General features: G+C 36.7%; 1 protein-coding gene and 1 long non-coding RNA gene across 2 annotated transcripts; one reads left to right on the forward strand and one right to left on the reverse strand.

Moving 5' to 3' along the window:
- Positions 1–16,324: 16,324 nt before the first annotated feature.
- Positions 16,325–18,864, forward strand: LOC130982527 (uncharacterized). Its single transcript, XR_009087176.1, has 3 exons — positions 16,325–16,649; positions 18,112–18,422; positions 18,494–18,864. It is a non-coding gene; the product is annotated as an uncharacterized LOC130982527 (long non-coding RNA).
- Positions 18,865–20,125: 1,261 nt separating this feature from the next.
- On the reverse strand, positions 20,126–20,995 carry LOC130982509 (uncharacterized). The gene is made up of 3 exons (XM_057906543.1): positions 20,801–20,995; positions 20,425–20,576; positions 20,126–20,302 (listed from the first exon to the last, which is right to left on the reverse strand). Exons 1-3 carry the CDS (start codon positions 20,871–20,873, stop codon positions 20,285–20,287), a joined length of 243 nt encoding a protein of 80 aa, XP_057762526.1. The 5' UTR covers positions 20,874–20,995; the 3' UTR covers positions 20,126–20,284.
- Between the last annotated feature and the right edge of the window lie 244 nt (positions 20,996–21,239).

Genomic DNA, 21,239 nt, shown 5'->3' on the forward strand with positions numbered 1-21,239 from the left:
ATGGTAATGATGAAGGTGGAGTTCAGGGCCCGATGACACTGGCAAACTTTTTGAAGGTTAATCCACCTAAGTTCAAGGGAACTACTAGTCCGACTGAGGCTGATACATGGTTTCAGGCTATAGAGCGAGCATTACAAGCACAAGTGGTACCTGAAGGACAGCGTGTCGAGTTTGCCACTTATATGCTCACCGGTGAGGCGTCGCATTGGTGGCAAGGCATCCGACGTCTTCTGCAGCAGGGTGATGACTATATCACCTGGAATGTCTTTCAAGAAGAGTTCTATAAGAAGTACTTTCCGACTTCTGCTAGGACGGCTAAGGAACTTGAATTGTTACAGCTGAAACAGGGTACTATGTCCATATCAGAGTATACTGACAAGTTTGAGGAGCTGTTCAGGTTCTCTCGTATGTGCCAAGGGACTCCGGTGGAATATGAAGAATGGAAGTGTGTTAAGTATGAAGGAGGACTCTGGAGTGATATCTTCAGTTCAGTGGGACCAATGGAGATTAGGACTTTCTCCGAATTAGTGAACAAGTGTAGGGTTGCTGAGGAGTGTGTGAAAAGGGCAACCGCTGAGAAAGGGAGTCACAAAGGTTCATTCCCACAGAACCGAGGGAAGAGCTTTGCACCTAGAGGCCCATCTTTCAAGCGGGGAGGCTCTTTCAGGAGGCCCAACAACAATAATTCCCAAGGAAAAGTGTTTGGGAAGCAGCCTCAAAATGATCAAGCTTGTACTAGATGTGGGAGTCACCATCCGGGAGCACCATGCAAGGCCGGATGGGGTTTGTGCTACACTTGTGGAAAGGCGGGGCATAAAGCCGTAAATTGTCCTGAGAAGCAGAAACAAGGTGCTGGAAAAGCACAACAGACTGGTCGGGTGTTCACCACTTCAGCTGTAGGAGCTGAGGGATCTGAGACACTCATTCGAGGTAACTGTGAAATAGCTGGTCAAACCTTAAATGCTTTATTTGATTCGGGAGCATCACATTCATTCATTGCATTTGAGCAAGCCCATGAGTTAGGACTGAAGATTGTAACTTTAGGTTATGATCTAAGAGTGTACAATGCTACCCATGAAGCCATGGTAACTAGGCTAGGATGCCCGGAAGTTTCCTTTAGGTTCAAGCAGCGTGATTTTGTTCATAATTTAATCTGCTTACCGATGGTCGGTCTTGATCTTATCTTGGGATTGGACTGGTTATCTAAGAACCATGTTCTGCTTGATTGTTCTACAAAATCGGTGTACTTTATGCCGGAAGATACAGAAGGGCCGATCGTGGTGAATAATTATTACTTGAATTCGATGATGGTGAACTGTTCTGGAATCGAATGTCAGGGTATCATGTTGCTAACCGCGGGTGTTTCGGGTGATGATCAAAGGTTGGAACAGATTCCGGTTGTATGTGAGTTTCCGGAAGTGTTTTCCGATGATATTGATGAGTTTCCACCTAACCGAGAGGTTGAGTTTGCAATTGAGTTGGTGCCCGGGGCGGGACCAATCTCAAGTGCTCCTTATAGGATGTCACCGTTAGAGATGAACGAGCTAAAGTCTCAGTTAGAGGATTTATTGGGAAAGAATTTCATACGACCAAGTGTCTCTCCGTGGGGTGCTCCAGTGTTACTGGTGAAGAAGAAGGATGGGAGTATGCGGCTCTGTGTGGATTACAGGCAGCTGAACAAGGTTACAATAAAGAATAAGTACCCATTGCCGAGAATTGATGATCTCATGGATCAGTTACAAGGAGCTGGAGTTTTCTCTAAGATTGATTTGCGATCCGGTTATCACCAGATAAGGGTGAGGGGTGAGGATATCCCTAAGACCGCTTTCAGAACTCGTTATGGTCATTACGAGTACACCGTAATGTCTTTTGGGTTGACGAACGCCCCTGCGGTATTCATGGATTACATGAATAGAGTCTTCCGTCCGTTTCTGGATAAATTCGTTGTTGTCTTCATTGATGACATACTGATTTATTCCAAGACTGAAGAAGAGCATGCGGAACACTTGAGGACCGTGTTGCAGATTCTAAAGGAGAAGAAACTTTATGCAAAACTGTCTAAGTGTGAGTTTTGGAAGAGTGAGGTGAAGTTTTTGGGCCATGTGGTGAGTAAGAAGGGAATAGCAGTAGATCCAACTAAGGTGGAGGCGGTGATGGATTGGAAACAACCAACCACCATAACAGAGATAAGGAGTTTTCTGGGTTTAGCTGGCTATTACAGAAGGTTTATCAAGGGCTTTTCACAGATAGCGTTACCAATGACAAAGTTAACCCGCAAAGACACTCCGTTTGTTTGGACTCCTGAGTGCGAGGAGAGCTTTCAGACATTGAAGAAAAAGTTGACTACTGCACCTGTGTTAGTGTTACCCGAGCCGAATGAGCCATTTGAGGTGTATTGTGATGCCTCATTAAAGGGTTTAGGGTGCGTGCTGATGCAGCATCGTAATGTGGTGGCGTATGCCTCACGACAGTTGAGACCTCATGAAGTTAATTATCCTACACACGATTTGGAACTCGCTGCGGTTGTGTTTGCCTTGAAGGTGTGGAGGCATTATCTCTATGGGGTTAAGTTCCAAGTTTTCTCTGATCATAAGAGCTTGAAGTACCTATTTGATCAGAAAGAGCTTAATATGAGGCAGAGAAGGTGGATGGAATTGTTGAAGGACTACGACTTTGAATTGCATTACCATCCGGGAAAGGCGAATGTAGTGGCGGATGCATTAAGTCGGAAGTCATTATGTGCAGCTTGGATGATGCTCCAAGAGGAGAAGTTGCTCAAGGGATTCGAGAGTCTGAAAATTGGTACTCAAGAAGTATCTGGAACCTTGTGTTTGAGCCGATTAGAAATCTCAAGTGACTTTAAGTCCGAACTCCTAAAGGCTCATCAGAATGATGATGCCTTATGGAAGGTGTTACCGGCCATTGAGCAAGGAAAACAGTGGAGAGTGTCAGAAGAAAAAGATGGGTTATGGAGATTCAAGGGTAGGATCATTGTGCCGGATATTGGCACTTTGAGGCAAGATATTTTAAAGGAGGCACACAAAAGCGGATTCTCCATTCACCCGGGAAGTACTAAGATGTACCATGGTTTAAAGGTGATGTTTTGGTGGCCGGGTATGAAGAATGATGTGGCGGAATATGTTTCAAAGTGCTTAACTTGTCAAAAAGTAAAGATTGAACATCAAAAGCCTGCCGGTATGTTGCAACCTTTAGAGATTCCACAATGGAAGTGGGAAAGTATTGCAATGGACTTTGTGTCAGGATTGCCAAGGACTAGGGCTGGTTTTGATGCTATCTGGGTGATTGTGGACCGACTGACAAAGTCAGCTCACTTTTTGCCCATTCGTATGACTTACACCCTTGAGGAGCTAGCACGGTTATACATAAAGGAGATTGTGAGACTTCATGGTGTACCTGCTACTATAATCTCTGATCGAGATCCTCGTTTCACTTCAAGGTTTTGGGGTGCATTTCAGAAGGCTTTTGGAACCCGATTAAGCTTGAGCACGGCTTACCACCCTCAAACAGATGGTCAATCTGAAAGGACGATCCAAACACTAGAGGATATGTTGAGAGCTTGTGTTTTGGACCAACCGGCGAGTTGGGATCGGTATATGCCATTAGTGGAGTTTGCATACAATAATAGTTATCATGCGAGCATCGGAATGGCTCCGTATGAGGCCTTGTATGGGAGAAAATGTCAATCTCCGCTATGTTGGTATGAAGCTGGAGAGAAAAGCTTGTTGGGGCCAGAAATGATAGCTGAGACTACTGAACAAGTCAAGAAAATCCGTGATAGGATGCTTACGGCGCAGAGTCGTCAAAAGAGTTACGCCGATCAGAGGCGGAAGCCCTTAGAATTTGAGGAAGGAGACCATGTTTTCCTTAAGGTTACTCCGACCACGGGAGTAGGTAGGGCGATTAAAGCAAAGAAGTTGAATCCTCGATACATTGGTCCATTTCAAATCCTGGAGAGGATTGGACCGGTGGCGTATCGGATGGCTCTACCACCTCATCTTTCAAACCTGCACGACGTGTTTCACGTGTCGCAGCTTCGGAAGTACACTCCTGATGCTAGCCATGTGTTAGAACCTGAGTCGGTTCAGTTAAGGGAAGATCTGACGCTTCCAGTGGCTCCGGTCAGAATTGATGATACTAGTATCAAACGGTTGCGTGGAAAAGAAGTTTCTTTAGTGAAAGTGGCTTGGAGTCGAGGCGGTGTTGAGGAACACACTTGGGAACTTGAGTCGGAGATGCGAACGGATTATCCGCATTTATTCTCAGGTAATTGCATTTGAATTTTGTGGGCAAAATTCCCAATTAGGTGGGTAGAATGTAAAACTCGGTTAATTAACGGCTAATTAACCCATAAATGAGAATTTATTCTAGAAAGCCTAAAATGTGATTTTTATGGCTAAATGTGATAGAGGAGACTGAGACGAGAATTTTGGTACCAATTTTATAGAATTCGGACCAAGATTGGACCGAACGGGTCAAACCGGGCCAATTGGACCCAAAGTGGGCCCTTGGCCCAACATAACTTAACCAAAACCCTAGTTTTCAGCACTCTCTCTCCTCATTTGTTACACACACAAGCTGAAATTAGAAAGAAAGGGAGGAAGAACACTCTCTCAAGTTCTCTCCCTTGGTTGATCTTCAAATCACCATAACTTTTGATCTAGAGCTCCGATTGCCGCTCCGTTTGCGGCCAAGCGTTCACCGCGGAGAGCTCTACAAAACCCATATAATCAATCTTGAGGTAAGCCACGTGTTGCTGTTCGAAATCTCAGCCCTTATTTTCGAGTTTCATGGGTGAAATGTTGAGATTTTGGGTTCTTTGATGTTATAGGACCAAACTCTCTTGAAGGAGAAGGTTAATCTTATCTCCTTGGACCTTGGGTGTGGTAAGATTCTCAACCCTAGTGTATTTTGTTGTTTTATGATGCTTGGGTTTTGAGATGTTGTGTATGGGTATGATGGTTGTGGCTTAGGTTGTGTATGTGTGGATATTGGAGCTTGAGTGGTGACTTTGAAAAGCTTGGAAAGGGTTTGGTGGTGAAAAATCTGCTCTTGGAGGTGTTGAGGCCTTGTGAGCTTGAGGATAAGTGGTTTAGAAGTGCTCCGGTGGAGCTTGGGAAAATCAGCTAAGGTATGGTTTCGGTTTCCCGTATCTAATATGTAATGTGGTAGGAAATACTTAGGCTAGAGGCCCTAAGATAGGCATTGAATTGTTGATGTTGTTGAATGATTGAGATATATGATGTGGTCATATATGTGATGATGATTATTGATGCCTTAATGGTATGATGTATGAGAAGTATGCATGTTGTGATATATGCTTGATGAGTGGTTATGGTTGAATTGTGGGTTGAACCATGTTGATGGTGAATATGATATTGATTATGTATAATGATGGTTAATTGGAATTGGTGTTGTTGAAAATTGGCATGAGGAATAGTATATGATATGTCAATATGCTTGAGTTTGAGCCACTTGGGTGAAGTGAGCTAAAATGATGAGATAGTGATTTTGGTAAATTGTGGTAATGTGTCAATGTGTGAGTTGAGGAGGCTTGATGTTGAATTTGATACATTTTTGATTGATTTCAAAGAAAAGGGATGAAATTGGCATGTTTTGATTGACTTTGAAAAGAGTTGAAAATGGTTTGTTTTGAAAATGGCATATTGTGGTTTTGTATGAAAATATGGTTTTTGGGCATACTTTGATGAGACATAACTTGGACTACGGATCTCCGTTTTGTACCAAATCTGTTTAAAAATGAAATTTGATCCGGGATGTCCATGCCGTTCGAAGAACGGGTGAAAAACGACTTAAAACGAAGAAGTTATGTCCGTTGGAAGATTGGGGTTTAAATCTGTGAATTCTGCAGCTTTTAACTTAGAAAATTTTTTAGCAGAATGACCCCTTGCGCGTGGGCGCACCTGGCGCGTACGCGCCGATCTTCCAAGAAGTGCCATCCACGCGTGCGCGTGATGTGCGCGGGCGCGCCGATTGTGCTGCACCCAATGCCCAGCCATTTTCCAGAGAGTTAGGCCAGAACTGTGCCGGTGTTGTGCCTAGGGCACGAGAATACCAGCGCGTACGCGTGGTTGACGCGTGCGCGTCGATGGGCAAGTTTGGAATCCACGCGTTAGCGTGCATGACGCTTACGCGTCGGTGAGTTTTTGAGGCCATCCACGCGTGCGCGTGGAGTGCGCGTACGCGTGGCCCTGTTTTCATCCCAAAGTTGATTTTTGAGTTTTAAAAGCCAAATCTCATACTTCTAAGCCTCCGATCTCACCATTTATGTCTTAAATCATTATGACATGCCTAGCTATTAGAAAGGGGCTAGTGAATGAGTTAACTTGCGAGTGAAGCAAGGGAAATATGAATGATCAATGAGGATCAAGATGATTATGTGAGATGCGGAGGATGGTGGTGGAAGTGCTTGTTATGCCATGGGCCGAAAGGCTATGATTGTTAATGAAATTGCTGGTTATGGATTTAACCGTGAGCCGGAATAGCTGTGTATGCTATGAATATTGGCTGGTTATGGATTTAACCGTGAGCCGGAATAGCTGTGTATGCTATGAATATTGGCTGGTTATGGATTTAACCGTGAGCCAGAATGGCTGATATGGATGTTGATCCATGGATGAGAATTCATGCATGTTTATGCTGAATTATTGATAATTGTGATTTGCACTTCCACTATCGGAATTACGAGTTTCCCTGGGTAGTAGCAGTGGCTAGCCACCACGTGCTCCAGGTTGAGACTTGATACTCTTCTGACCCTATGTCATAAGTGTGGCCGGGCACTGTGAAAGACCCGGATGAGCTCGCCCCCGTAAATATTCACCAGTGAGGGTGATGGATATAGATCATGATTATGATCAAGTTTATGATGAGTTTAACTCGAGTTGGGGATGCATGACAGAGGGACAGTCCAATGGTTAGCTACCGGGACTTGTCGGGTTGGCTCTATAACCGACAGATGATATCATCAGCCACTAGGGACAGGCATTCATCATATGCATACTATGTGAATTGTTTGAGATTGCCTATTTGACTGCATATTACTTGCTAATTGTCTAAATGTCTTAACTGCTCCTATTTGTATATTCTTTGTCTGATATAACTGTGTTTGTTACATTATATCCTGCTGGTGGTTGGGAGGTTTGAAGGAATTGGAAAGGGAAGTATTAGTTAGACTGAAGAATCTTTAGTCAGATGCCCTTATACGGTTTAGCTTGTTTATAAGCTTTGATATTATTTGGAGGAAGTTCTAGGATTGCCTTCGGCTTTCCTCCATTATTATGTATTATATATGTGGAATCTGTTATCATGCTGGGAACCTCTGGTTCTCACCCATGCGGATTTTGTGGTTTTCAGATGCAGGACGTGAGGTGTCCCGCTGATGCATGCTGGAGACTTCTATGTTGCGAAGATCCTTTGTTCTCGGGGCTATGTTTTGGTTTATATATCTTGCTTAGATACTCTTATCTCCATTAAATAATACAAACTGTGATGACTCCTCCTATGGGAGATTTTGGAGAATAGGTTTTATGTATTTGTGTCCCTTTGGGTTCCTTTGGGGTTTTCCTTATTTTATCATATGCGCAGCCGGATTTTGAGCCTTGATATTCCTGTTTTTGACACTCTCTTGTATATATATAATCTCGCGTTGGTTTATCCTTGTTCGTTACGTTATCGATCGGAGTGTTGCGCTTTCAAGTTGCGGTTTTTGCTTACCCCTTTTTCTACAAAGGCTCCTAGTTATAATCAATCATTCATACTACTATACGTACTAAATTTTTATTTTAGAGGTCGTAATACCTTACCATCTCTGAATTATGACTTAAGCATAAGACTCTGTATGGTAGGGTGTTACAGCCAACCCTTTTACATTCCTTTGTGAGCCAATTTGAGCCTATGATTAACCAATTTATTCTCATTTTAGCACATTACAAGCCCAAGGCGGAAAACCAATGAAAAGTCCTTGTTTGGATCTTTGATTAACCTAGGCTAGTGAGAGTGTTTATTATTCAAAGTTGGTGAGGCTTGGGAACATTGGATGGGATAAAAAGGGTAGTACACTTTCATGTTTAGGAATTGGGAACATACTCATGTATTGAGTAAATGTATAGACCTTATGCATTGATGTTCTCGTGTATAGTTTGAAAGAAAAAGAAAAAAATGAAAAGAAAAAGAAATAAAAGTGAAAAAGAAAAGAAAAGAAAATAATGTATATAGAAAAAGAAAAAAAAAGAAGAGCAATAAAGGGGACAAAATGCCCCAAAGTGAAGCTCAATAAGAATCAATGCATAAGTGTAGTGAAATAAAAAGAAATTGCATGAGTATGTGAAAAAGTGAAGAAGGGATAGTTAGATTAGTACTTAATTGTATAGGTCATTATATAGGTTAGGTGGGAAAGTCTATGCTAATCAAAGATTCAAATCCTAGTCCACTTAACCATAAATGATCCTACCTTGACCCTAACCCCATTACAACCTAAATGAAAGACCTCATGATGAATGTATGCATGCATGGAATAGGTGTTGATTGTTAGAAGAAAATCAAATTTTGGAAAACATGATTAGAAGAGAATTGAGTGGATTGACCCTTAAACACTTGAGTGAATAGAGCGGATACACATCCGGTGAGGGTTCAAAGTTCAATCACATGTGTTCACCCATATTATCTATATTCTTGCAAGTTTGAACTCCTTTTGATAATTCAATACAATTGTGGTTTGGACTTGATTCCTATTGCCTAGCTCTTGTGCTTACACATGTTCTCTTGGGAATTGATTTGTTTGAACTAAGCATTTCCATTTGCTCAGATAATTGCATTTAGATAGGATTCATATAGTTTAGTTGCATTCAATGAATGTCATAACCCTTAGTTCCTTCTTATTTTAGCATGAGGACATGCTAAGGTTTAAGTGTGGGGAGGTTGATAAACCCCATTTTGAGGGGTTATCTTGTATTGAATTCAGAGTGTTTTGATAACCTTTTGTCACATTTAGCCTATGAATTAGCATGGTTTTGTTATCTCTCCCGTATTTGTGCCTAAGTGTAAAAACATACTTTTTAAGCCTTATTTTGATGAATTCTAGTTCTTCTTTGATTCCACAAGATGCCTTGATGTGTTTGCTAGTAATCTCAGGATGAAATAGGTTAGGCATGGATCAAGGGAGCAAGGAAGAAAGCATGCAAGTGGAGAGAAGCACAAAAAAGCCAAAGAATTGATCTAGGTCATGCACGCGCATGCGCACAAGGCGCTCGCGCGCACATTGCGAAACAAGCCAGGGACGCGCACGCGTACCGTGCGCGCATGCGTCGATGACGGCACATGACCTCACTAATGCAACACGTGCCTGGCGATTTGAGAGGGTTTCTGAACCCATTTTTGGCGCCAATTGCTAAGGGAAAGGAATAAAAGGATGAAGGATTAAGGGGAAGGAAGGCATTATCAATTAGAAAAAGCATAGATAGAATATACTGAGGATTAGTTTAGAGTTTTAGAGAGAGAAGCTCTCACTTCTCTCTAGAATCAGGATTAGGTTTAGTTCTTAGATCTAGGTTTTGATTCATTCTCTCTTCTACTTCTACTTTCCTAATCCATTGTTGTTACATTCATCATTCTTCTACTCCTTTGTTGTAATTTCCTTTATATTGTTCTTATACTTTGTTGTAGATCCACTATTGCTACTTCCATTTTCTTTCAATTCAATAAGAGGTAATTCATAATAAATGTTCTTCATTGTTTTCCTATTGTTGATCTCTTGTTTTTGTAGTTATAGATTCCTTTAATTCTTGCATTTAATAATGTTTACTTGTATTGCACTCTATGTGTTTGATGAAATGTCTCTTCTAGATATAGTGTAGGTTTTGTTCCTCTTGGCCTAGGTAGAGTAATTAGTGACTCTTGAGTTATCTGATTCCTTTGTTGATTGATAATTAGATGTTGCTAATTAATTTGAATATCTCTAAAGCTAGTCATTCCTTTAGGAGTTGATTAGGACTTGAGGAATCAAATTGATTCATCCACTTGACTTTCCTCCATGGTTAGAGGTTAACTAAGTGGGAGCAATACACAATTCTCATCACAATTGAAAAGGATAACTAGGATAGGACTTCTAATTCTCATATCTTGCCAAGAGCTTTGTTAGTTGTTAGTTTATTTCCTTTGCCATTTATAATTCTTGTCTATAAATTTTAGGGGTTTGTACTAGTGACAAACAACTTTTTGTATGAAAGGATTATTGTTTGGTTTAGAAACTATACTTTACAACGAGATTTCATTAGTAAAATTCTAAACCGTCAAAAATCCAATCATCAAAAATCTATCAAAAGCTTTTTCAAATTTCTCGGCATGTTCCAACATTAGATAGGTAGAATTCCACCTAGTTAGAACATCCAAGCACACAAGACTTTTTAGATTCAATTAACTCAGCCTCAATGTAATCTTTAAATTTTTTAGTCCTTTGAGGAGAGGACCTAACATACCTGACAGTATTTCTAATGCTTTCAATTGAAGTTTGTTGCTCTTTAACTCCTTTATTCACTATCAAATTAAGAACATGTGCACAACATCTTACATGTATATACTTTTCTCCACACACCAACCCACCTCTTGCACCTAATTTTCTTTGAAGATAAGTAATAGCTCCATCATTTAAACTTGTATTATCTACTATGATTGTGAAAACTTTTTCAATTCTCCACTCTCTCAAGTATTTCTCGATTTCTCTTCCTATCGTATCACCCTTGTGGTTCTCAATTTGACAGAAATTTATAATTCTCTTTTGTAACTTCCATTTTTCATCAACAAAATGTGCAATCAAACTCATATAATTATAATTTTTATTTGATATCCAGCAATCTGTTGTCAAACAAATCTGAGTACATGACTTTGCCAACCATTCTTTTAGCTTTTTCTTCTCATCTAAATAAAATTGAAAGTAATCTCTTGAGACTGTAAACCTAGATTGTACCGTAAATTTTGGCTCAAATCAATTTAACATCTTGCAAAACCCAATTTCCTCAACAATTTTAACAGCATTTCATCAAGTACAACAAACTCAGCTACAGACTTCTTACAATCTTTCAAGTTATAATCCTTAAAGGCTTTGCATAGATCCTCGCTCTTCTTCCTCAATTTTGGGCATATAACCATGAAGTGTCCCCTTCTTTCCCACTTTAGTAAATATCCACTTATGAGCAGTCTTTAAGTGCTTATTTAGAGAAATTGTGCCATATTTAGTAGGATGACAACCGTATTTTTTTTGGCAATGATTACATTTGGCTTGGTGTTGTCCCTTTGTCTTAGTCAACGGAAGTTCAGTAAAATGCTGCCAAACATATGATTTCTTTCTCCTACGAGCAGCTTCTGGATTCTCAATATTTGTATCCTTATCTTCTTCATTAACTTGTGGTTCAGCAGGAGTTGTGGCGGCATTAATAGCAGAAGCAGCAGAATTTTCAGCTTCAATTTCCATTGTTCTATTCTCCTCGGTAATTTGTGGAGAATTGCGATTATTTCCTCCTTCCATTTTTCGTTATCTAAACAAACAAAATCAAGAACAAATTCAATAATAATTAGCAAATCAGAAAGACAAAAACCTTATAATAAAACATGAAGAACAAAAAAATAATCAACTAAACAGTAAATAGAAGTCCAAAAGTCCAAAGGAAGTACATCAAGTGAAGACTTAGGGGAAGTATTATAAACAGAAGAAGTTTTGAATTTAAACATACACTGGATACACCAGAGACACTAGAGCACTTTCTACACTTTACATTTTCTTTACTCGCTTGTACTTAGTCTAATTTTAGATTTATGCACTTTTATTTTCTTTTCAGTTTTCTTAGAGCTATGATTCACTAAACCCCACTCTATTGGAGAAAGGAGCTCTATTGTAATTTGATGGATCGATAGTAATTCTTATTTTCTTCTTCTCTTCATCTCTCTTTTGATTTGCTTGAAAGATTTTCGTTCTTCATTCTAGTATTCAATTATCTTGGGAAAGAGATTGAATATACATGGATTCTATTTGAGCCTTAGAAGAGGAATTATGGAATCATGCTAGAGAATCTTTCTCATACTTGACTAGGTTTGGGGTTGGTCGGATATAGTGACATATAATTCATCTCTTCTCATGAGCAATTAGATCAAGGAATTGACAACTGTTCAAGTTTAGAAAGATCGAATTGCCAAAGAATTGGGATTCAATCACTCATGATTGCCAAGAGATCAATGAGTTGCATGATTGAGGAAGAGATGAGAATATGTTGATCCGGAGAATACAATATCTCCTGAACCCAATAATCTTCCCTATTCTTATCTATCCATTCTTTTACTTTGTTTGATTATTGTTCATCACCCCCATTCCCTTTAATTTTCAGTTATTTAGTTTCCTTTACTTTATGCAATTTACATTTCCACTCTTTAATTCAGTCATTTACTTTCAAGTTCATTTACAATTCCGTCATTTATTTTTCTACACTCAATACCCATTAATGATTTGTTTAACTAGAATATCCAATTGACTAAAGTTGCTCAATCTATCAATCTCTGTGGGATTCAACATCACTCTTTGTGAGTTTTTACTTGACGACAATTCGATATACTTGCCGAAGAAAGATTGTAGTGATACAAGATTTCCGTGATCAAGGATTCTACAATTGATGACGGCAGAGTAGCTAGTGGCGGCAGACGGGGTGTTGTTTGGTTTCCAATCAGGTACGGGAGCATGACGACGTAGATGAAGCCTTTCTTTGCCTCCACTGATCAGTTGTAGAAGGAGCAGAAGCTCGCCGAAAAACCCGTAAGGTTCGTCGTCAGCATTGGCACTCATGAGATAAAAGAGCCCCATAAGGAGCTCATCACCAATGTCCAATCCTCCTCTTCTTCCTCTTACCAGCTGTAGCCTTATTTTTTTCTAAACTGACAGCTTTCATTTTTTGCCTCAAGGAGCAGTTATTTGAAAACAGAGTTCTACATTTTAAAATTATGGTAATTTTTTTAAACTTTTAAGTCTTTGCATTTTTTAACAGTATTTATGTACATGTATTTTTATTAAACTGTGTATTTATATTATTAGGTTTCATGTTTTGCTGTTAATAGCAAGGAACAAAGCACAGAGCAGAGATGAAAGAAATTATGTTTCTGGACTAGATTTGTCTATATTTGATATTTATTTTACAAAGTTCAATAATTCTTTTTTCTTTTTCAGAGTAAAGAAAAAGGAAACACATTTTAATAGCTAAGCTGAGTTTAGATGGGAAAAAGAGTCAGTCAAGGCGGAAGAAAAATAGACCCTCTGGTAGATATACTTGTTTTTTGAGAAATCATTTTTGGCAAGATTCGAAGCTTTATAGGATGCCATTGAAAGCATTAAAATTGCCTTGGAGAACTCATTTAGGGACTTGGTAAAAACAGTGTGTTTCTTTTGAACATTATGACTCAATAGAGCTTATTCACTCATTTTTATCCATCTAAATCATACAAAAACTAAAAGTGAAAATTTACTATAAAATATGAATTATTTGATAAATTAAAGAAATATAGGTAACTACAGTTATTTGTTATAATTGAAAATATAGGTAACTATAATTATTTGTTATAATATGAATCATAGTAAACATTTGGTAAACGCTTTTAGTAGCAATTATAATTATGCATTTTGTGCAGAATTTTTTGTTCATTTGTCAAGAAAATGAAGTATTGTTTTAGGAAAATAGATAATGAAGTTGTTCAATTCTCTAAAGCTTCTCTTCGGTGCAAAGGTTATATATGCTAATACTATAATTTAGAATTTCTATGAATTTGCTTTAATTTTGGCTGTAAAATAATTTTTTTTAACAGGTTGACTCTTAGTAGTAATTTTGGTGATTAATATACTCTTTATTTATTAGGTTAGAGATTTAGAATATGCATCAGAGGTTGGAAACTATGCTGAGTATTTAGGAGCTCCAAATGAGGTGTTATTGTAATTGATGTAAATATCATAATTTCTTCATCTTCCAAGTAAATTTTTTTGTGAATCTAATTATAGCTTTCTGATGTATCGGGATCAGGTAACGCGACAACAGTTGGTTTAGGAACTGAACCCTTTGTATCATTTGGTCTATTTTCTATTCTTTTTGGGAAAACTTTAAAAGGATCATTGTTTAGTGGGTTAAACTCCATATCATACCTATAGAACAAGTATTTGAACTATTAAAGCAACCCAATTGTGTGAAATAAAAAAGACATGTATTATCAAAAGTTAATTATTGTTATTTTAATCAGTGGATAAGATTGTACACTATATTTTAATAATGTAATGAGTTGTTGGAAACTTGATAAATTATATTTCAAAACAGTTTGAATGATAATTATGTCTTATATGTTTTAAGTAGTTAAATTGTTCATATACTTTATCAAGTGGATCATTTTAATAATAAAAGAATAACCCTTTTAGGCTAATACTATCATTGTGCATGTTGTGCTCAAGGGAGAAATACTTGGGAGTGAATTGCTTGATACAGATAACAATGGTACTTTTGATCCCAATGACTCAAACTATGACAGCACTGAGGTAAAGAGTGCAAAGAAATTGAGCATTCAGGTGTATATGACTTTTATAGGAATATGAGTATTCAAATAAAAAGAAAAAGTAAACACCACCACCTGATTTTGTAGATTAGAATGAAAAAGCAACAGTAAATATAGAAGAATACTTTGTAACTGATGATGTTGTTGTAATAATTGATGAACTCAAAAAACTTGAAACGCCACGATATGGCTACTATTTTGTTTTATTGTTTATTTTTCATTAGTTGAAGTTAAGATGATGGCATTGATTATTTTTAAGCTTTTCTGCCTATTAGGTGCATCTTCTATTGGTTCATTTGTCAATTCAAAAATTCTTGCTGCATTTTATATTCCTATTGGAAAGAAATCATGCAATATTTTGATTTAGAAGAGTCTAATCTTAAAGTAATTTCAAGAGCTTTGCTATTCTTTTAGATTTCATTTGATATATATATATATTTTCTATTTAAGAGGCATGATCTATTGAATTTGTATTTATTCATCATTACTTCATTAGGTAAGTACTTTAATTATTCTGTCTCTTTGATAGTGGGATTGCTTAAATTGGTGGCATGCTTTTTGGCTATGATACATAGGCATAGTTGTAAAAACTGGACTGGATCGGTCGGTTTGACCGAAAAACCGAAAAATTGGACTCCTAACTAGTTCGGTTGAGTGATATGACCGGATAAAGAAGAGAACCGTTAAAAATCGAATTGAACCGGCCAGTTTTGATGAAAATCGAAAAACCGGCGGTTCTTAGTCAACCGACCGGTTCTGGCAACTTTTTTTTACTTCATTTTTCAAAACGACGTCGTTTTGGTTTATTTTAAAATAAAAAAAGAAAAAAAGAAAAGTTCTCTTATACGCTACGGACCTTATAAGAATTTTGTTCTTTTGTTTCCAGGTTACCAAGTGACTAGAAGGAAGAGTGTGTTGAACAACAATGTTAAAAGAATGGAGTTAAGTTTGTATTAGGAAGTTTTTAATAAGTTAGAGCTAAATAGAATGTTTGAGAGAATTGAATTAATTTTAGAGAGGATTCGTTGATTAGGAATCAAAATAATAGAATTGAAATAGAATATATAGAACATATTTGAAATAATTATTTTATCTTTTTATTATCACCACTAATTCTTTTTAATGAGAATAATTTTAATAATATTACAACTCACGGGAATAGAATTAGTAATCAGACATTTTTTGTCTGATTTAATTTAAACTGAATCATAAAAATTGAATTCTTACTAGAATTAAAATTTGCATTATTTTTTACTACTAAAGTATGAAAAAGAATTTTAACTCTTCAATGAATTGACAATATCTAATTTTTTTATAATCTTTTGATGTAACATATCTAACCACGGCATTCAGGATTCCAATTCTAAACTAAATGCTACTACACATTTTGCCACATAAAATGGTTTACTATCACAAATGATTAATTGTTATGTTCTTCCATTTCAGTAATTTCTTTTTAATTTTTTATTCATTTTCGTATCAGATCAAACTTGTTATTTTTATATATATTAAACTCTGAGAATTCCATTCTTTTTGTTAGCACTTATGGATTAGTACTTTACAATTCTTATTGCAACGGTTAAACCAATTTTTCTTCTACTAAAATTATTAGACTTTATTGATATTTTAGAAGAATCAAATTTTAAGAAATCTCAATCATAAAAATAAATACCAAATACTATCAATTCTCTTTTATTTTTTACGTCAAATAATATCCTAACTACAGGTTACATGCCTACGGTACCCCAAACCCAAATCAGTTTCCACTTTTCCCCAACCCTAATCTCCTAACGGCGAACCCTCCCGTCACCACCTCACCTCACTCCATCAGTGTCACTCACCCAGCCACCGCCGCCAGCCGCTCGCCGTCATCTCCTTCGTCTCACTGCCGGACACCGATTCTGAACTCTGAAGTCTGAAGGAACAGAACAGAGTAAAAACCCGCGGCTCCGCTTCGTCCCTGTCTCTCATCGCCGTCGCCGTTGGCTCGCCGTTGCCGCACCGTCGCCCTCGCCGTTGCGTCGCTCTTCTGCTCTGTCAAATAGGTTAGTTGAATATGTTGTTCTCCAGTTCTCCTCTTTTCTGCACTTCTGCAGTTCTGCTCTATGCTTGTTGAAAACTTATGAATAATGAATAATGTTGTTCTGCACTTCTGTTATGACTTATGCCTGTTCTATTCTATTGTGAAAACTTGAAAGGATATATTCTGCACTTCCTTGACTGATGCATCAATATTTTCTGTTGTTCTGGAGTTGAAAGGATATGTTCTTTTCTGGAGTTGTCCTATTCTGTTGCGAAAACTTGTTCTCACAATATATATTTTCTGTTGTTCTATTCTACACTTCCTTGACTGATGCATCAGGAGTTGTTCTATTATGTTGTGAAAACTTGAAATTTCTGGGATGAATATGCTTGTTAAAAGCTTGAAACTATGAAATATGAATAATGTTGTTATGTTGATTTGTTCTGTGTTGAATATGCTTGTTGAAAAATGTACGAATATGAAGCTGTTATGACTATGTTTTTATGTTGTCTGTTCTGTTATGAATATGCTTGTGGCCTTGTGCTGTGAATTTAACTATTTAAGAGGTTGCTGAGAATTTAACGATTTAAGCCTTTTAAGGTTGCTGTCTTGCTGAATAGGGAATAGGAATTAGGGAATTTAGGATTGCGATTTTTTATTTTTTATTTATATAGGACCGGGTCAACCGGTTCAACCAGTAATCCAGTGGTTGAACCAGTGACCCAGTGACCCATTGACCTGATCGGTTCGATCACCGGTTCGGTTCTGACAACTATGTACACAGGTGTTTATTTCAATTCATTTTGGATTTCATATATACAATTAGAAAAATCATTATTCCTTCTTTAATTCGTGCTTATTATGCCACATCTATCCCTAATGATTCTTTCTGCTTCTGATTGTGTGCATCAAAGTTATTGTCACAGTTATTGATTTCATCTGATTTCTTATAGTAGTTCAATTATAAAATTCTAATGTGTGTTGACCGAAGATATGAGAGATATATCAAGGCATTTTCCCCATGCAATCATACTCCAAGTCTAATTAATAACCAAAACTTTTATTTTACAATTCATTCTGTTTAAAGAAAGAACTGAGTTGTCACAAAATCAAAACAAGAAAAATTTGATTAGAAACTTTTGATGCAGCTTTGTCTTAATGTCTTTAGTGCACCTATTCTTTTATAATGTTTGTTTCATGCATAAAAGAGAATTGTAATCTTTACATATATCATATGTCTAGACTGATAATAAGTGAGGTGATATAGAGTTTAAAATAGTTAAATTATGTTATTCACCTAAGGTCCCTTTCCATCCCATCTAAATTGAACATTGTTAATTGCCATTGTGACTGATGCAATTTTCAATTCTCATGGCTGCATTCAAGTTTTTTTTTTTGAACTTCTTAAATGTCAGTTTGTTTATTTATTGTTGTTTTGATTGGTTTCAAATGACTAATGTGATTAGTGACCCCGCCTTTGTCAGGTTGAGGCTTAACTGATCACGAACCACATCTTGCAAGACACGTTTGATGAAAATGCTCCCTACACTGTTCACTTTGTTATGGTTTGGAGTTATGGACTCTGAAAACATTGTTTAAGTGGCCAAAGCAAATTACAAATTCCACAGAAAATATTTTTTAGTTGGTTTCATGGTTTAGTTGCTAGCTACAAAGGATGATCTTTAGTTGGTAAATCTAATGGCTTCTTAAGAATATGTGCTTTTTTGATCTAGAGAACTCAAAGACCAAAGAACTGGCAGATTAAAGTCCACATGATGCTTCCAATGAGCCTTAGGTATATATTGCAAGTTTCTTCTTTCTTTTTGTTTCTTTCTTCTTCTTACATTTATTTTTTTGTGTTTTCAGGGATGCACACTGATGCTTAATTTTTTTATGATGACTCGATTTTAGAGAAGTTCTCTGTGGAAATTAGTGCGTCCATCATTGGTGTAATTAGAATGGAAAGATCACTTGGGAGATACGATATTAGGGATGTTTTTTTGTTTAGTTTGTGTATAATTTTATATTCATGAATTTTGTTCTTTTGTTTCCAGGTTACCAAGTGACTAGAAGGAAGAGTGTGTTGAACAACAATGTTGAAAGAATGGAGTTAAGTTTGTGTTAGGAAGTTTTTAATAAGTTAGAGCTAAATAGAATGTGTGAGAGAATTGAATTAATTCTAAAGAGGATTCGTTGATTAGGAATCAAAATAATAAAATTAAAATAGAATATATAGAGCATGTTTGAAATAATTATTTTATCTTTTTATTATCACCACTAATTCTTTTTAATGAGAATAATTTTAATAATATTACAACTCACGGGAATAGAATTAGTAATCAGACATTTTTTGTCTGATTTGATTTAAACTGAATCATAAAAATTGAATTCTTATTAGAATTAAAATTTGCATTATTTTTTACTACTAAAGTATGAAAAAGAATTTTAACTCTTCAATGAATTGACAATATCTAATTTTTTTATAATCTTTTGATGTAACATATCTAACCACGGTATTCAGGATTCCAATTCTAAACTAAATGCTACTACACATTTTGCCACATAAAATGGTTTACTATCACAAATGATTAATTGTTATGTTCTTCCATTTCAGTAATTTCTTTTTAATTTTTTATTCATCTTCGTATCAGATCAAACTTGTTATTTTTATATATATTAAACTCTGAGAATTCCATTCTTTTTGTTAGCACTTATGGATTAGTACTTTACAATTCTTATTGCAACGGTTAAACTAATTTTTCTTCTACTAAAATTATTAGACTTTATTGATATTTTAGAAGAATCAAATTTTAAGAAATCTCAATCATAAAAATAAATACCAAATAATATCAATTCTCTTTTATTTTTTACGTCAAATAATATCCTAACTACAGGTTACATTCACCAAGTAAGCGTTACATTCACCTCATTAGTTCTTCACATATCTTCCCCGCGCATTGGGCGGGTAAATGCTAGTATAGGTGAAAACTGAAAAGTGCGATATAAAAAACCATAAAACCGGAAGATTGAGAAAGGAATAATGAAATCAACTATGAGAGTGACTGAATGAGCAGATACTCAAATGCATCCTACCTCAATCCTCGTTATAATAGCCGTAAATTATAAATATGCAACTGATTACAAAGAGACGTTGAAAACGCACTACATTCTGAGGTAATTAGACAATTTACGAACATTGAAAGGATCGTGTTATAATAGGTGTTATAATAGAAAAACACAGATTATGCCGTAACAGGATTTAGCCTTATGCATACCAAGCTATCAACTATGTTCATGTGTCTCTTTGTTTACTCATAACAGGACCTTCTCGTAAAAATTACGCTGACTCATATTCCGTAATTAGATCTGATTAATTGGTAGGGTAATTACTAATTAATTAGACAAGTAACCACAACAGTTCATCATATATGAAACCAAAACCAAGAGACACAAACCTTTTCTCCAGAAACAATATGTGAATTTCATCAATGGAAAAAGTTGATGGCAAACACTTACATTATTGACAAGTATTATAATCAGTACACTGTTGTATTCCAAAATAACACAGCATGCAAAAAATAATCATCAATCAGGGTTACAGAAAAGGAGTGTGATATGGTGTAGTCTTCTCTGCCCCATTTTTCAGAACTCATTCGATTAGAAGCAGCCGCCCAACTGCCACAAGATAAGAAAGTTTAATTATGAATAATTCCACAGCCAAAATGCCAGATTCATCTCACAAAAGATGGACCAAGAAAGTGCATTCTGGAATGCGAAGAGGAACTACAAAAACATACCAAAATGGCCTCAATCTCTTCTTTGGAAACAGGAGTTCTCTTGGGTTGAAGAGAGGCTTTCCCAGCAGCTGGTGCCAAAGCATTTGAACCGGAAAAGAATGCTAAACCAGCGTCGCCTGTTTGACTCGAACCTTGAGCTGCGGATGCAGATCCTACATTGAAAATTTGACAACAAACAGAAAATCCAATTAGGTTTTGTTTTTGGTGTGAGTCGAAATCACGTAATTCATAGATAAACCGCAAATTCATTTCCTCATCTGAAATTTCCATTTCTAATGTGAATTAAATTGTAGAATCACTGAGCTAATGTTGTGTGATAAGCGGAAAGTGTGCCCTAAATTGTGTCATGAAAGGGAAAGAGAAAGAGAGGATTTACCTGAGGATTTAGGATGCCTCTGCGGGAATTTGATGCGAGGGATTCGTTTCATAGCGTGAGATGCTCCACCCATCGTCGTTGACTCGTTGACGCTTTCGTTTTTTCCTTTCCCTTCCCCTTTTCCTTTTTCCCTCTCAGGATGCAATTGTACGCTTTCGCTTTGAGGACGAAGACGACTGAAACTGCAAGAACCGAAAAGGCTCATAATGGGCCATATGGGCCTTTTTTCCTGAGCCTTAATTTTTTTATATCAACCTTTTGGGCCTCCATGTATTAGCATGTCTTTTTTGTTGTCTTTATGTACTAGCATGTCTACTCTCGTTATAAGAGATTTTATAATTTATATAAATATTTAAATAATTTAATTTTGATAAACTATGAATATAAAGTAATTTTATATGTGTGTTTATTTACGTTATATCATATTTATAAAATAATT

The sequence above is a fragment of the Arachis stenosperma genome, chromosome 5 (genome assembly GCF_014773155.1).
Source record: "Arachis stenosperma cultivar V10309 chromosome 5, arast.V10309.gnm1.PFL2, whole genome shotgun sequence".
Taxonomy (NCBI): Eukaryota; Viridiplantae; Streptophyta; class Magnoliopsida; order Fabales; family Fabaceae; genus Arachis; species Arachis stenosperma.

Coding starts and splice junctions, on each gene's coding strand:
- LOC130982509 (XM_057906543.1), bottom strand. CDS start 20,873: ATGGGTGGAGCATCTCACGCTATGAAACGAATCCCTCGCATCAAATTC. Junction 20,577..20,800: donor GAGGCATCCTAAATCCTCAG/GTAAATCCTCTC, acceptor TTTTCAATGTAG/GATCTGCATCCGCAGCTCAA.